At 43.9% G+C, this 18,373-nt stretch overlaps 1 protein-coding gene across 2 annotated transcripts in view; it reads right to left on the reverse strand.

Moving 5' to 3' along the window:
- Positions 1–2,197: 2,197 nt before the first annotated feature.
- LOC137372330 (islet cell autoantigen 1-like) overlaps positions 2,198–18,373 on the reverse strand; it is a 114,185-nt gene continuing 98,009 nt past the window's right edge. For both annotated transcript variants that reach the window (XM_068036181.1, XM_068036180.1), the window contains 3 exons: positions 11,381–11,641; positions 9,502–9,612; positions 2,198–4,886 (listed from right to left, as the gene is read on the reverse strand). In XM_068036181.1, coding sequence (XP_067892282.1) covers positions 4,771–4,886; positions 9,502–9,612; positions 11,381–11,641 — 488 coding nt within the window. In that variant the 3' untranslated portion in view covers positions 2,198–4,770. The remainder of the gene's footprint in view (positions 4,887–9,501; positions 9,613–11,380; positions 11,642–18,373) is intronic.

Raw genomic sequence — 18,373 nt, forward strand, 5'->3', positions numbered from 1 at the left:
GCAGCTGGGCAGAGATGGAGTTGATGTCTTAGGTGAAAAGTTTATGGTAGGAGATTTTAAAAAACTGTGCCTAATGTTAAGCAGGTGAAAGCCTGAGGAGGTGGTGGAGGCAGAAACAGTAGCAACATTTAAGAGGCATCTGGACAGGTACTTGAATGAGCAAGGCATAGAGGGATATGGAATTAATGCAGGCAGGTGGGATTAGTATAGATAGGCATTACAGTCGGCATGGACGCGGTGGGCTAAAAGGCCTGTTTCTATGCTTTACGACTATGACTCTAATATGAGTCAAGCTGTTAGTTGGTACTATTGAGGCTGAGCAGTAGAATTGGGTATCATTGATAAAACAACTGGAAACTGACAGAACATGGATAATGTCTCTGTACATGAGGTGGGGGCTGAGGATAGAGTTTTGGGACACGCAGGTGAAGCCATGATTAACTCAGTCTTGAGACAAGTGGGTGATAGATGCAGAGACAATTATTTCAAAAGGAAATTGGATAGGCCCTTGAAGGAAATAAACTTGCAGGGCCATGGGGATACAGTGGGAGAGTGAGACTGACTGGATCGCTCCATAGAGAGCCGGCACGGACTCAATGTGCTGTAAATGACAATATCTCAATTGACATGGAACCACAAATGGACTATAGAAGGCTACCAAAAAGATCCCTTGGAGGATGAAATGGTTGATTGTGACAGAGGTTTGCAAAAGCTAGCAGACCCAATTAAGATAAAATGTCAATGTGTCATTGACAGAAAAGCCTCTTGCACTTTGTTTTGAGCTTACAGAGGTGCATTTAAAAAAAATTAAAGCCACTAAGCACATGTTGAGAAACTACTATTTTTAATCGAAGAGGCAGTTTCCAGACAACCATTCAATAGAAAATACAAGCACTGAACCAGTGCAGAAGCTCAAATCCTACATTTTTTTTTGACAAAACATTTTTTTGAAGTTCGTGTCAATAAACGTTAGTGATATTCCTTCTTCGTGAAGTTACAATCCCTCTAATTGCAATCTGACTTCCCCTCCTGAAACATGCTTACATAGCCCATGAAACCTGCAATCTGTTGTAGGGATGTTGAATATTGCAGATGGTCTGGCGATTATTTTGCACAGATCAATGGAATTATTGAGTAATTTTACACAATATATAAATGCATGATCAATGAGGGATTAAAAGTACTCTGTGCATCGAGATGACAATTCTTGCCCCTTCTCTCCTCTCCTGTCAGCTGCTGACTTGCTCATTTATAGTTCCATGCATACTGGCATTTCACTCAAGTCGCTGGTGTTCACGAGAGCCTGGGGATTGTTAAGGGCTGGCAGGAGGTTTCCTTCTGTGGGATGGGGAGCAGCAGGGTGTACATCGCAGCTGCACTGATGTCCACTTCCCAGCCTAGGTTAATGGACAACATACAGGCCATGATCAAGATCAACTAACAGAGTGGGAAACAAACCTGGCAACTCGAGAAGTGAAAAGAATGGGAAATGCCGGAAACAAGCTGCTCTCTATCAGCATCTATGGAGAACAGAGTTTACACTTTGAGTAGCCTTTAGACCCGTACAGTATGAGAGGCATTGTGATGTGCGGGGCTCAATACTACATGGGCCCCTTTACAGTAATCCAGTGAACTGATTTTTTATTATAGTCCAGCTTTTTAAATATTTCCAGCATTGCAATGGGCTGAGTATTCCAGTCTTCAAGGCAGTTGGGGAGGCTGCAGGAAACTCTCCAGCTCATCCACATTTCATAATGGTCTTACACAAAGATGCCAAACTGCTCGCCCTGTAAAGCATTTTTCAAATATCACAAAATTGGGAAGGTGTTTGTTTCTATGCTAAGGAGCTTCTTTATAAGACAAAAACAAAACACGCAAAGGAATAATAATCAAGTTGATGAGATACAGACTTTAGGGCTGACACGATAATCACTAAATTACTGATTCTTTAGTTTATAGTGCAAGGTTTATTTTGGAGACCATGACTTGACTTTTTCTCTAAATCCTCTCCTTGCTGAGACTGTTTAATAGGAATCAGGTTCCCTTTTGTAAGTCATCCAAGGAGCCATTCATCATGTGTAAGGCTATTTGACAGTTGAAATATGATTTGCGCTCTCACAGATGTACTGACTGTTCTGGCTTTTAATTGAGGTTTGTTTGTAATCTGTGTGCATTACATTTAATCCCATACATTGGGCAGTTCTGTAACTTACAGGCTATGGATGGATATTACAGTTTTGCTGGATGTAGCAAGAGAGTTGCAATCAAATGTAACCACATTTTCATACATGCATTTTTGTGATCAGAAACCTGACCAGACTCAGCTAACACAGGCAGACCAGAATGAGAGCTGCTGGTCTGTACGGCTCAAGCTTACATCAGAAATTGTCTAGTTCATAGTTCCATGTTTTTAATTCAGTGTTACTGTACACTATGTGAAGTGAGGCAGTGTTTAGATTCAGTGGTTGACAAGTTAACAGTTTCTCTTTATAGGCATGTTCTGCTCAAGAATGCACTTTCTTATAGGAAAATAAATCTTTTCCCATTCAATGGTTTTAACTTAGTGCAGGATTTAACATTGTTTACTGCTCTTATTTCCATATAGATCCAGAGTTTCTGCTTTTTGTACAATAACAGATTTGATCTTAGCATAAACGTGTATTGTGTTCAAAACACAGCTTGTTCCAGACTATCCCCTCCTCTCAGCTTACACTTCTGTGCTATAATACAGTGAATTCTAACTAGTGGACGGCTCCATCTGTTCAACTCAAGTTTCAAACATTCATGTCCTCCAACAGACAGAGTCATAGAGAGATACAGCACTGAAACAGGCCCTTCGGCCCACCGAGTCTGTGTCGACCAACAACCACCCATTTATACTAATCCTACATTAATCCCACGTCTCCTACTACATCCCCACCTTCCCTCAATTCTCCTACCTACACTAGGGTCAATTTACAATGGCCAATTTACCCATCAACCTGCAAGTCTTTGGCTGTGGGAGGAAACCCACGCGGTCACAGGGAGAACTTGCAAACTCCGCGCAGGCAGTACTCAGAACCGAACCCGGTCGCTGGAGCTGTGAGGCTGCGGTGCTAACCACTGCGCCACCCTGGTACAATACATATGGGAAGCCTGCCTGGGAACGCCGTTCATCTCAGTACATTGAAGGATTTTACAGCCCAGATGAGGCAACAATGAAGTTCAATGAGTTCCTGCAGGATAAGTAAAAACAAAAACTGCTGGATGTTGCACATCCCAGATCTTGGGTCAGCGTATTCCTGAAGCTGCTGGCAATTGCCAGATTTCAGTTCCACGGGCACTGGACACCTCCTGGTACCTTCAAGGGCAAAGATGATCAGCAGGCTATTTGACTGGAGTGGATTATTGCTGACAATGAGTTTCCAGCACATCTTGGCAGGCAATAAGCAGGAGGAGAAACCCTGGCTGATTGCCACCTCACGAACCCAATGGCACTGAGGTTATAACTACTGTCCAGTTGAAACATGCTCACTTAGTGTCAGATTTGTTATTTTTTCAGGCTGGCACCACGGAGGAAATCATTTGTATTTCCAGCTTTCTAAGGCTGCAGTTAAACATGTAACTTTTAACTTCCAGAAAGATTTCGTTTTCTCTTTTCCCCACCACTCCCTCCAACCTCCCTTGCCACCCTGACCAGTATATGATTGCAGTGACTATTTCAACACATGCTCCCTCCCAGCGTATGAGGAAGGGTCAGGTATCTCTCCAGCATAATCTCAGTCAAGCCACTGGTCCTCTTTTGAAAAGGTTGCTTGTAGCCGGGCTTTGTGGAATGTATAAAAAGGAGTGATAACTCCCACTACCCGTAACTTAAGCAATAAACTCAGCCCAAGTGCCACAAGGGGAAGCTTTCACTAAAATTACGAATAGCAGGTAGCTCACCTTTCTGAAGTTAGTGCAATGTTTCAGATAGTGGAGTTAATAGCAGCGCAGTTCTCCTACAGCCAGAAAATGGATCAAAAGGAAATAGACTGCTACCTGTGTCTCGTAACAAAGAGAATTCTGTCCAGTCCAGAAAGCTGGCCACAGTGTAGCTTACAGACATCACACAAAACAAATCCCATTTACTTGTCTATTACATCTTAAAGCCAGTCCAACTATAAAAAGCAAGTAATTAAACTCAGAGATAGATATTAACCATTAATTTTACATTTGAAGAACACCTCCAGATTTCAATTTCATTTTTAAAAAGGCCATTACCCAAGCTTCTTGTTTATAAAAGAAACTTTGATGTAACTGATAAGATGCTGCTGCAAAATAGCCCACAGCAATGCAGGTGACCTCATTTATTACCATTTGTACTGAGCTGATCCAGACAGTGAGTGGTCCCCAACACAACCAGCAGACTGGCCTGAGCTGTTGTGTGTCAGCACTGCTTCCACACCAGGGTGCAAGTGTGGCTCCAATCCAGAGCTCAGCATCTGTGGAGTACCAGTTAACCTCTGTAAACAGCTGTACACCCAGTAACCAGGATTGCCGCAGCACTGTCAGAACATGAGAAACTAAACAGGAAATCAGCATCACCAACATCACATCCCAGGAACTTAGCAGTTTTGTAACATTCCACCCCCCACCCCCCCGCCCCCCCACTTGAACTGTTTATACTTCTGTAGCTCAAGAGATAATAACCCAGTGTTTTGGTGAATATATATATAATATATAAAATTGCAGTAGTAAGACATTTGTGTATGATATAACTTAACACATTCCTTCCCCATTTCCCCAGCCTCAAGCATTAAGGAGCTCCTCATCCGTTCGACCTATGGCATCAGGATTCGAGAGGGGATCCAGATCCGCAAACAGATTGAACCAGGCTGATTTGTCCTGTGTGTTGCCCTTGGCAGCTGCAAAGACAAGAAAAGATTTTGTTACATATGAACATACAAATTAGGTGCAGGAGTCGGCCACTCGGCCCTTTGAGCCTGCTCCGCCATTCAATAAGTTCATGGCTGAACTGATTTCCACCTACCCCCCGATAACCTTTCCACATTTCCACCTACCCCCCGATAACCTTCCACCCCCTTGCTTATCAAGAATCTATCTACCTCTGCCTTACAAATATTCAAAGACTCTGCTTCCACTGCCTTTTGAGGAAGAGATTACCAAAGACTCACCACCCTCAGAGAAAAAATTTCTCCTCATCTCGGTCTTAAATGGGCGACCCCTTATTTTTAAACAGTGACTCCTAGTTCTAGATTCTCCCACAAGGGGAAACATCCTTTCCACATCCACCCTGTCAAAACCCCTCAGGATCTTATGTTTCAATCAAGTCGCCTCTTACTCTTCTAAATTCCAACGGATACAAGTCTAACCTGTCCAATCTTTCCTCAAAAGACAGCCCACCCATTCCAGGTATTAGTCTAGTAAACCTTCTCTGAACACATTCCATCGCATTTACATCCTTCCTTAAATAAGGAGACCAGTACTGTACACAGTACTCCAGATGTGGTCTCACCAATGCCCTGCATAGCTGAAGCATAACCTCCCTACATTTGTATTCAATTCCCCTCGCGATAAACAATAACATTCTATTAGCTTTCCAAATTACGTGCTGTACCTGCATACTAACCTTTTGTGATTCATGCACTAGGACACCCAGATCCCTCTGCATCTCAGAGTTCTGCAATCTCTCACCATTTAGATAATATGCTTCTTTTTTATTCTTGCTGCCAAAGTGGACAATTTCACACTTTCCCACATTATACTTCATTTGCCAGGTCTTTGCCCACTCACTTAACCTGTCTATATCCCTTTGTAGCCTCCTTATGTCCTCTTCACAAGTTACTTTCCTACCTTTGTGTCATCAGCAAATTTAGTAACCATACCTTCGGTCCCTTCATCTAAGTCATTTATATAAATTGTAAAAAGTTGAGGCCCCAGCACAGATCCCTGTGGCACACCACTCGTTACATCTTGCTAACCAGAAAATGACCCATTTATGCCTACTCTCCATTTCCCGTTAGCTAGCCAATCTTCTATCCATGCCAATATGTTACCCCCTACACCATGAGCTTTTATTTTCTGAAATAACCTTTGATGTGGCACCTTATCAAATGCCTTCTGGAAATCTAAGTACAATACATCCACTGGTTCCCCTTCATCCACAGCACATGTACCTCCCTCAAAGAACTCCAATAAATTGGTTAAACATAATTTCCCTTTCACAAAAGCATGTTGACTCTGCCTGATTACCTTGAATTTTTCTAAGTGCCCTGCTATAACGTCTTTAATAATAGCTTCTAACATTTTCCCTAAGACAGTTGTTAAGCTAACTGGCCTGTAGTTTCCTGCTTTCTGTCTCCCTCCTTTTTTGAATAAAGGAGTTACATTCACTATTTTATTAGATCCAATCTAATGGAACCTTCCCGGAATCTAGGGAATTTTGGAAAATTAAATCTAATGCATCAACTATCTCACAAGCCACTTCTTTTAACACCCTAGTGGCATGGTCTTGCAGTTTTTTTCCGGAATATGCGGTTTGCCTTTAAGGCTTGCAAGGGATCAGTATTGCTTGAAGAGCCGTCAAGTTTTAGGAGTCATAGGAAGTTGCATTTTCATTGCCTTAGAAACAGCCATTTGGAGACTGTGATTCAAAGGGTGCATTCTCGTTACCATAGATACAACCACTGGGAGTGAGCCTGATGCGATACATTTTTTACAATTCAGTTTTGAACTGGCTTATGAGTTGAAGACAGTTTGTCCTAACAGAACACACACACACACAGAAGACACAGACAGCTGTAATGAGCACACCTGAAAATGCGCTCTCAACCATTTAAACTGAAGGAAGAGGATTTTAGTCTGTTTATTATCTCTCAAAATTCTAAGAAAAAGTCAAGCCAAAACAGAGGTCTCTGGTAATTTAAATTGAAGAAAGGGAAGTTAGACTATGACAATCTTTTATCCCTCAAAAACTCTAAAGACAGCTTGATTCGATTAATTGTTAATTGTTGAAATTCGCTGGAGAAGGAAAGCAACATTCCATGAGGACTTCAAGCAACAAACATCCTGTGAGGACTTTGAGCAACATCCTGTGAGGACCTCAAGCAACATTGGACTGTAAATTTGCGAGGACTCTAATTTTTTTCTATTTTAAATACTGTTTATATCTTCATAGTGTTTAAGAATTTAGTTCTTCTAATTAAAGAGTTAATTTGTTGATTGAAAGACACCTGGTTTGGTTAGCCTCATTCGAGGGATAACAGAAGGTACAATTTGGTTGGGTCTCTCTTTAATTTGTAAAGTTTATGTTAGCCGATCTGTGGAACGACAGGATTGAATTAACAGTGCATTGGTCCCACCACAATCAGAATTGTATATTTTGATTGGGGGCTTCGACTGGAGCGGTCGGTCGTAATACTAGGATGATGTCCATCAGGACCTGGGGACCTCTCAGCCTACAGCTCCAACAATTTGTTCAGTACCACTTCCTTGGTGATTGAAATTTTCTTGAGTTCCTCCCTTCCATTTTCTGACTTACAGCGAATTCTGGGATGTTACTTGTATCCTCTATAGTGAAGACCGATGCAAAATACCTGTTCAATTCATCTGCCATCTCCTTATTATTCTTTATTAATTCCCCAGACTCATTTTCTATAGGACCAACACTCACTTTGTTAACTCTTCTTTTTTAAATATCCATAGAAATTCTTACGATCTGTCTTTATATTTCTAGCTAGCTTTCTCTCGTACTTTCATTTTTACCTTCCTTATCAATCTTTTAGTCATTCTTTGCTGTTTTTTATATTCTGTCCAATCTTCTTACCTGCCACATATCTTTGTGCAATTATATGCTTTGATACTATCTTTAACTGTTTTAGTTAACCACGGATGGCGGGTCCCACCCTTGGAATTTTTTTCTCGTTGAAATGCATCTGTTCTGTGTATTCTGAAATATCCCCTTAAATGTCTGCCACTGCATCTCTATTGACTTATACCTTAACCTAATTTGCCAGTTCACTTTAGCTAGCTCTGTTTAATGCCATCATAATTGCCCTTATTTAAATTTAAAATACTAGTCTTGGATCCACTCTTCTCTCCCTCAAACAATGTAAAATTCAATCATATTATGATTGCTGCTACCTAGGAGCGCCTCAACTATGAGGTCATTAATTAATCCTATCTCGTTGCACAATACCAGGTCTACTCTCTGGTTGTTTCCAGAACGTACTATTCCAAGAAATTATCCCGAAAACATTCTACGTACTCCTCAGCTAGGCTACCTCTGCCCATCTGATTTTTCCAGTCTATATGTAGGTTAAAATCCCCCATAATTATCGCCATACCTTTCTGACAAGCTGCCATTATTTCTTCTTTTATACCCCGTCCTACAGTGTGGTTAATGTTAGGTGGCCTGTACACCACTCCCACAAGTGACTTTATTAACACCTCCAAGCAACAGGAGACAATCTGAGCACAAGAAGCTATTCCTGTGACTGTGTCCACCAGCTGGATAAGCTTACATCAGGGGGTCATTCAGACACCTCGGTTAAGTTGGCAGATGCCTGGTACTGGAGACGAGGGGGCTGATCAGGCAGGGCTGACTCTGCTGTACAGACCCTGTCCCATCATAAGCAAATCTCATTGTATAAAATGAGATCTGCCCACTTGCAGATGGCTGCTCAGGGCCTCGAGCCACAGTATGTTTGCATAGGAGTCATGAACTAAGACATAGAATGGGTGCAGATTTCCAGCCTCTAAGGCCTGCACTGGGAGGCACTGAGGGCTTCCATCAGATTGCTGACCTCAGGCAGCAGCATCTAATTTATCAGCATAATCCTGCCCATGGCCTCAAAGGGCATTCTGGCACAATCTGTGCAGTGAGAAATTTTCTCCCAATATCTTTCTCTCCAGTATCCTCCTCTCTTCACCTGAGGGTACTGACTCAGATGGGAGTATTTCTCCTCTCTGTTCCTGAGGGTACTGACTCACACTGGACTATAGTTCCACGGCTACTGCCATCACTCACCATGTTTGAGCCTAGGCAAGGAATGTCGGCAAGCTATTTGACCATGGAGTGCGCACGCACGCAAGCACACACACTTTCTCGCACTCTCCAGCAGGTCTCCCTGCACAGTATCTAGACCGGAAGTGCTGGTTAATGATCTTCCTCTCCCTCCATAAGGCTACATTCAACATCCTATAATTGGAAATAGCTGAGTCTAGGATCCAACCCGTGCCCTTCCTGAACTAAAAGGCTTGGCTATGCACTGGATAGACGTGCTGCCAGTGTTTTCCTTAATGATAATCATTTCATGCATTTACACGACAATTTGTCTCCTATACCAAGGTGATATTAAACCCTACAGTTTTAATTTCACTACAGTCTATTTTTGTTTGAAGTGCTGTTCCTTTCTGATATGACTATGATTCCAACAGAAGATCGTGTTAACCCTGTCCATGTGCATTGATGGGAACTGTGAAACACACCATCTGACTTTTGCGGTCTCCGTCACTTACCTTTGGATGGGACCTTTGGTAGGTTCTGGGGTGGATTTACTGGAACTTTTGGCTCCGGATGTTGTGGGGCTAGAGTTGGTACTGGCTGTGGTTTGGGGGGATCTGTCCAACCTTAAACAATAACACATAATAATCAGAATGTTGCACTCAGACCATGGAGATGATTGGGCTGTGGAAGAGTTGCTCAGTACCCTAAAATAAAAGCAAAATACTGCAGATACTGGAAATCTGAAAACAGTTCTGATGAAGGGTCACTGATCTGAAACGTTTACTCTACTCATCTCTCCACAGATGCTGCCAGACCTGCTGAGTATTGCCAGCATTTCTTGTTTTTATTATGCTCAGTACCCTACCCTGACCGACCCAGCCCTTAGAGATAATCCTTGTCCCAAAGATTCGGATCTGACTTTCCAGCTTACTTACCTACTTTGCCTACGTGCTGGAAGATATTCACAATGGAGACCTGGATTCTCCAGCATAACTAAGAGCTTACTGGACACCAACGTAACTGCAGCACTTTTCAAGGCTCGGACCCTTGGTTGAGGTAACCCATTCCAGGTCGCCCTGCCCTTCACAACACAACGAGAACTCTCTCCAGAGCTACAAAGGGTTTCTCTGTTGCCGCACTGGACGCCAGGAGGCACATCACTCCACATTAAGGGATCAGAACTTGTTTCCGGGGGCAACGGAGGCCATCATCTGTCCCTAAAAAGTGGTCAGGCTGTGCTGATGTAGCTGCTGTCAACAGTTCAGTGGGCAGCAAGCTGCGGCTGGTCTCAGCATCCCTGAGATAGGGAAGTGGGGAATAAAATCAGCCAAGGTTCCTGCTCTTAATCACTATCCAGTGAATCTGACAAGAAATTCGTGCACCTAAATGCTGGATGAGAACAGGATCAGGCTGAGACCGTGATACTCTCCATAGTCCACTATCCTGCCCAGTTTCACTCGTACTGAATGGCCATTTCAGTAAGGCACTCCTGGAGGCTTCCTAACTCCTCTGAAAGCACACCCCAACCAAGAGTTGGGTGAGGAAGTGGTGAGGGGAAACAGGTGGAGGTAACACAGGGAGAAACGGTTCAATAGATTAGTTTTAGAAGGGTGATGAGCAGGAGCAATGTGTTCTGCAGGATCACTGAGCTCCAACTCATTCCGCAATAGTAACACAGGGAGGTCAGCTGCATGCTTTGGGGAGAGTAACCTAGTGGTTAAGGTCCTAGACTAATAGCTCAGAAGATACGAGTTCAAATCCCACCACGCGAAGTTGTAAAACCGAATTAAATTTATCAGCTGGAACCAGGGAAAAAAATGACCATGATAACGAGGCTATTGCACAAAAGCAACTGGTTTCACTCATTCCCTTCAGAGAAGGGAACCTGAAGCCCCTGCCTGGTCTGGCTTACAGTTAACTCCAGTTACGCTATATGTTTAACTCCTAATGCCTGCAAGGGAAATAGAAATGAACAATAAATATTGGCTTGCTCATGCTGCCCTGATAGTGCATCATAGTATTTCATAGTAAACAAGAGCTGATTAGAGGGAGAATACTTTCTCTCAGGTGCTGGGGGTGGAAGGGAATGGGATCAGTGGGCTAATTAAACAAAGGCACCCTTGCTGACTGCACAGTAGCATTGCAGAGGCCTGGGAGCAAAGCTTCAGTCCATCATAACAGCAAGGTGAAGGCTAGTGGTGCTCAGAGTTCTAGGGAAAGGCAATGGGATGGGAAAAAGTTTGATGGGGTTTTAATATAGAGTTTATGCTTTTGAAACTGTATCTCAGATGGATAAAATGTGGCCTTCCCACATCACTGCCCCCACTACTGAAAACTTCCACACTCGTCAGTGAAGGGGAAGAGTGCGACTGAATAAGCTACAAGACTCACCAATGAAAGCTCCTGCTGGGTCATGGCTGAGGTCGAAAAGCTGAGATGGTAGGAAGCCAGGTGGAGCATCAGCCGGTTTGGGTTCGACCGCTTCCGCCGCAGGCCCCGGACTGAGCCCTGAGCTTCCAACTGTGCTCTGCCACTCGTGGCTGAAGTCATTGGGTGCACTTGGTTCAGGGCTCAGCAGATCATTCAAAAATGTCAACTCATGCTTCTCCAGATTATCACTTTCTAACATGTCGGGCAGTAGGTCCTTCGGCACTGAAACATAAAAGAGAGCAGTGGTGGAACCAAGCTCACTGAGCAGGACATTTCACACAAACATTTCCTAATCAATCCATGACAAAACAGGTTACAACCACATGGCATTCACTTGATGGGGACACTTGCTGCAATCAGTAGATATGTTGAATAACTACAGACAGTATCAAGACCACATATTGGAGAATCAGAGGAGATAAATGGTCATTTGGAAGCAGAGTGATGCAAGATTCATTAACTGCAGCTGTCAGGTGGAAAGCCTCCACCTGTGAAAGGAAGTAATAGTGATGGTATATGGTGCAGTATTCACTGGAACAAACTGCAACATGTCAAGAGTATGTAATGAGGCAATTAAACAAAGACAACATGCATATACAAACAACTGATTGTGTCTCACAAAGCTGTGAAGATCTCAGTATCCCTAAAGCACTTTAAAGCCCACTGCATTTGACATTGTGATTTCTTCGCTGGAACTATCCAGAGTCATTATGGCACAGGAGGCGGCCATTCAGCCCATTGATTGCCTGCTGGCTCTCTGAGGAGCAATCCAGTCAGTCTCATTGCCCCTACTCTATCCCCATGGCCCTGCAAGTTTATTTCCCTCAAGTGCCCATCCAATTTCCTTTAGAAATCATTGATCGTCTCCGCTTCCACCACCCTTGTAGGCAGCGAGTTCCAGGTCATTACCACTCGCTGCATAAAAGAGTTCTTCCTCACATTCCCCCCTGCATCTCTTGCCCAAAACCTTCAATCTGTGCTCCCTAGTCCTTGTACCATCAGCACATGGGAACAGCTTTGCTTTGTCTACCTTATCTAAACCTGTCACAATCTTGTACACCTCCATCAAATCTCCCCTCAATCTCCTTTGCTCCAGGGACAACAAACTCAGCTTCTCCAACCTAACCTTGTAACTGAAATCCCTCATCCCTGGAACCATTCTGATAAATCTCCTTTCCATCCTCTCAAGGACCTCCACATCCCTCCTAAAGTGTGGTGACCAGAACTAGATGCAATACTCTAGTTGCAGTCTACCCAGCACTTTATAAAGGTTAGGCATAACTTCCCTGCTTTTATACTCAATATCTCTACTTATAAAGCCCAAGTTCCCATATTGTTTGCTAACCACTTTCTCACCATGTCCTGCCACCTTCAAAGATTTATGCACATGAACCCCCAGGTCACTGTGACCCTGTGCATTCTTTAGAACTGTGCCATTAAGTATATATTCCCTCACCCTATCTCTTCTACCAAATGCATCACCTCACACTTCTCTGCATTAAATTCCATCTGCCACTTGTCAGCCCATTCTGCTAGCCTATCTATGGCCTGTTCAGGTCAATTGGTATCATTCTCACTGTTTCCCACACCTCCAAGTCTGATATTATTGGCAAATTTTGAAATTTTACTCTGTATTCCAATATCCAAGTCATTTACATATATCAAAAAAGCAGTGGTTCTTGCACTGACCCCTGGGGAAAACATCAGTCCACCATCCTCTAGTCTGAAAAACAATCATTTACCACGGCGCTCTATTTTCCGTCCTTAAGCCAATTTTTCGTCCAAGTTGAAACTGTCCCTCCTTTTCCATGAGCCTCAATTTTGTTAACTAGCCTTTTATGTAGTACTTTGTCAAACGCTTTTTTAAAATCCTTATAGACAACATCCATTGCTTTCCCTTCATCAACCTTCTCTGCTACTTTATCAAAAAATTCAATTAGATTAGTCAAACCTGATCCGCCTTTTACAAATCCGTGCTGGCTCTCCTTAGTTAACTCAAACCCCTACAAGTTCCTGTTGGTTTTTTCGCCTGATTATTGTTTCTGAAACAGTGTCCACCACTGATGTTAAACTAATTGGCCTGTAGTTACTAGGAATGTCCTTACACCCTTTCTTGAATAAGGATGTCACATTTGCCACTCTCTAATCCTCTGGCATCTCCCCCATATCTAGGGTAAACTGGAAGATTATGGCAAGCCCGTCCGCTATCTCCACTCCCATTTCCTTTAGCAACCTGGGATGCAAGCCATCCGGACCAGACGACTTATCCACTCTAAGCATAGCCAACCTTTCCAGTAGATCCTGACAATCAATTTTCACTCCATTCATTACCTCTACCATCTCCACTTCTGCAGATATTTTGCCAGCATCCACTTCCTTAGAAAACACCAATACAAAGTATTCATTAAGTATTCTATCCTTGGCCTGCGCCTCTAAGCATATATCATCCTCTTTGTCCCTAATAGGTCCCACCCCACCTCTTACTACCCACTTACTCTTTACATGCCGGTATAAAATATTTGAGTTCTGTTTTATGTTGATCGTCATTCTATTCTCATATGCTCTCTTCGCCAGTCTCTTCCCTTCCTCTCTCCACCTATTGTATTTGACCTGGTTTTCACTTGAGGAATTCACCCGACATGCATCGTCTTTTGTTGTTTCATCATACTCTCTATCTCCCTTGTCATCCAAGGAAACCTGACTTTGGTCCTTTCGCCCTTGTTGGAATGTACCTCACCTGTACCTGAAACATCTCCTTCTTAAAGATCGCCCACTGCTCCGTTAGTTTTCCTTGTTAATCTTTGGATCCATTTTACCCTGGCTAGATCCCCTCTCATCCCATGGAAGTTAGCCCTCTTCCAAATGGAAGTTCTACTTTAGATTGTTCCTTGCTCTTCTCCATTACTAATCTAAACCTGATGATCTCCTCCACAGACACTTGGTCCACTTGGCCCACCTCATTCCCCAACACCAGATCCAGCAATGCCTCCTTCCTAGTTGGACCGAAAACATATTAGTCAAGTAAGTTCTCCTGAACACATTTCAGAAAATCCTCCCCCTCCTTACCCTTTACTCTAAAATTATCCAAGTTGATAATCGGCTAATTAAAGTCCCCCAAAATCACCACTCTATGGTTCTGGCACATCTCTGCAATCTCCCTGCAGATTTGCTCCTCTATCTCTCTCTCACTATTTGGAGTCCTAAAAAATACCCACAGTAATGTGATTATACCCTTTTTGCTTCTCATCTCTAACCAAATAGATTCAGTCTTTGACTCTCAATGACATCTCTCTTTCCAACAATACAATGTCTTCCCTAATCAGTACTGCCACCGGTTTGGTTTGAGAGTGGCACACACGCTGAAGCCTCCTGCACTTCCTGCTTCTTCCTACTCTTCCGGATGGCCAACCATCTACTATCCTGAACTCTCACTGCCTGTAGGGTGACCATCTCCTGGAAGATAAAATCCAGAAAACTCTCCTGCTCCCTGATGCTCTACAGTGACTCCAGCTGCTCCTCCTTTAGGGCGGCACAGTGGTGCAGTGGTTAGCACCGCAGCCTCACAGCTCCAGGGATCCGGGTTCGATTCCGAGTACTGCCTGTGTGGAGTTTGCAGGTTCTCCCTGTGTCTGCGTGGGTTTTCTCCGGGTGCTCCGGTTTCCTCCCACAAGCCAAAAGACTTGCAGGTTGATAGGTAAATTGGCCATTATAAATTGTCACTAGTATAGGTAGGTGGTAGGGAAATATAGGGACAGGTGGGGATGTTTGGTAGGAATATGGGATTAGTGTAGGATTAGTATAAATGGGTGGTTGATGTTCGGCACAGACTCGGTGGGCCGAAGGGCCTGTTTCAGTGCTGTATCTCTAATCTAATCTAATCAAGTTCGGAAATGCCGAGCCACTCTGGATCAGAGGCCAGGTTAGAACAAGTCTATGCTCACAAGCCTACAACAACCCTGTGAGCAGCTGTCAGCAAGGTGAATAGCATGCACCATTCTTTCACCACTGACTGCAAAACCTGGGCAATTTTCCATATAAGTTATCCTGTCACCTTTCTAAAATTAGCGCTAAAGTATGGGCAGTTTTTTTTAGTTTAGTTTAGAGATACAGCACTGAAACAGGCCCTTCGGCCCACCGAGTCTGTGCTGACCATCAACCACCCATTTATACTAATCCTACACTAATCCCATATTCCTACCATATCCCCACCTATCTCTATGTTTCCCTACCACCTACCTACACTAGGGGCAATTTATAATGGCCAATTTACCTATCAACCTGCAAGTCTTTGGCAAGTGGGAGGAAACCGGAGCACCCGGAGGAAACCCACGCAGACACAGGGAGAACTTGCAAACTCCACACAGGCAGTACCCAGAATTGAACCCGGGTCGCTGGAGCTGTGAGGCTGCGGTGCTAACCACTGCGCCACTGTGCCGCCCGTTTTGTGCTACTAGTCCCATGCCCCAAGCACGGAAATTACTCTGAACCTTGATAAAGCTCTGGCAGGTCACAGCTCTAGAGTATTACAAAGAACAAAGAACAGTACAGCACAGGAACAGGTCATTCGGCCCTCCAAGCCTGCGCCGATCTTGATGCCTGTCTAAACTTCTGCACTTCCGGGGACCGTATCCCTCTATTCCCATCCTATTCATGTATTTGTCAAGATGCCCCTTAAACGTCGCCATCGTACCTGCTTCCACCACCTCCACCGGCAGCAAGTTCCAGGCACTCACCACCCTCTGTGTAAAAAACTTGCCTCGCACATCCCCTCTAAACTTTGCCCCTCGCACCTTAAACCTATGTCCCCTAGTAACTGACTCTTCCACCCTGGGAAAAAGCTTCTGACTATCCACTCTGTCCATGCCGCTCATAACTTTGTAAACCTCTATCATGTCGCCCCTCCACCTCCGTCGTTCCAGTGAAAACAATCCGGGTTTTTCCAACCTCGCCTCATAGCTAATACCCTCCAGACCAGGCAACATCCTGGTAAACCTCCTCTGTACCCTCTCCAAAGCCTCCACTTCCTTTTGGTAGTGTGGCGACCAGAATTGCACGCAATATTCTAAGTGTGGCCTAACTAAGGTTCTGTACAGCTGCAACATGACTTGCCAATTTTTATACTCTATGCCCCGTCCGATGAAGGCAAGCATGCCGTATGCCTTCTTGACTACCTTATCCACCTGCGTTGCCACTTTCAGTGACCTGTGGACCTGTACGCCCAGACCTCTCTGCCTGTCAATACTCCTAAGGGTTCTGCCATTTACTGTATACCTCCCACCTGCATTAGACCTTCCAAAATGCATTACCTCACATTTGTCCGGATTAAACTCCATCAGCCATCTCTCCACCCAAATCTCCAACCGATCTATATCCTGCTGTATCCTCTGACAATCCTCATCATTGTCCGCAACTCCAGCAACCTTTGTGTCGCCCGCAAACATACTAATCAGACCAGCTACATTTTCCTCCAAATCATTTATATATACTACAAACAGCAAAGGTCCCAGCACTGATCCCTGCGGAACACCACTAGTCACATCCCTCCATTCAGAAAAACACCCATCCACTGTTACCCTCTGTCTTCTGTGACTGAGCCAGTTCTGTATCCATCTTGCCAGCTCACCTCTGATCCCGTGTGACTTCACCTTTTGCACCAGTCTGCCATGCGGGACCTTGTCAAAGGCTTTAATTAAATTCCACATAGACAACATCCACCGCCCTTCCCTCATCAATCATCTTCGTCACTTCCTCAAAAAACTCAATCAAATTAGTAAGACACGACCTCCCCTTCACAAAACCATGCTGTCTCTCGCTAATAAGTTCGTTTGCTTCCAAATGGGAGTAAATCCTGTCCCGAATAATCCTCTCTTAATAGTTTCCCTACCACTGACGTAAGGCTCACCGGCCTATAGTTTCCTGGATTATCCTTACCACCCTTCTTAAACAAAGGAACAACATTGGCTATTCTCCAGTCCTCTGGGACCTCACCTGTAGCCAATGAGGATGCAAAGATTTCTGTCAAGGCCCCAGCAATTTCTTCCCTTGCCTCCCTCAGTATTCTAGGGTAGATCCCATCAGGCCCTGGGGACTTATCTACCTTAATGCTTTGCATAAATAACTCCCCTATTCTTGTTCAAAATAGTGCCATGGGATCTTTTACATTCATCTCCCTCAGTACTGCCCTGGAGAGAAGTAATGTATTACAGGGAAGGGCCTCAATGGGCGAGTTAGTGTATTAGAGGGAGGGGCTTCAATGGGCGAGTTAGTGTATTAGAGGGAGGGGCTTCAATGGAAGAGTTAGTGTATTAGAGGGAGGGGCTTCAATGGGAGAGTTAGTGTATTAGAGAGAGGGGCCTTAATGGGAGCGTGTTTATGGGCTTAACGATGCATCCAGGGTGTGGTATTTTTCAGTTAGGTCCGTCCTACTAAAAGCTGGTTGTATTCAGCTAAAAGCAAATCCAGCAATGTTTTATTGGTACTATGAATAAAAATTAGCAGGCATTCTCTTGATGCACGTAGAGGATTTTCTGTGGGGAGGATCTTTGTGTTAGATAATGTACCACAGGAATTTAAAATTGGAAGTCAGGCTTCCGGAGCTTTTATATATAAAGGGTTGGACGTTAGGCAGACTAAGTTGGGAGTAACCCTAAAACAACCATCTTACCTAGAGAATGTTAATAGGATCCTGCTCAAATCGGGCCAGATCCTCACAAAAGGAAGACTCTGCAACCAAGGAAGAAGCAGACCAGTTTAGGAGCTTAATCGGGCAATTAAACTTGTTGTGCAACATATTAGGCCAGATGCTTGCTATGATGCATTAGAATTGAGCACCATGCTGAAACATGCTACTGTTGGGGACTGCTGAGAGCAAATAAGACATTGAAAAAAAACTGAGTTTAGGCAAATGTTCACTCAAGTTACCAGCCTTGGGTGACCCAGAAGAAATGAAAGTCA

Source organism: Heterodontus francisci, chromosome 7 (assembly GCF_036365525.1).
Source record: "Heterodontus francisci isolate sHetFra1 chromosome 7, sHetFra1.hap1, whole genome shotgun sequence".
Classification (NCBI taxonomy): Eukaryota; Metazoa; Chordata; class Chondrichthyes; order Heterodontiformes; family Heterodontidae; genus Heterodontus; species Heterodontus francisci.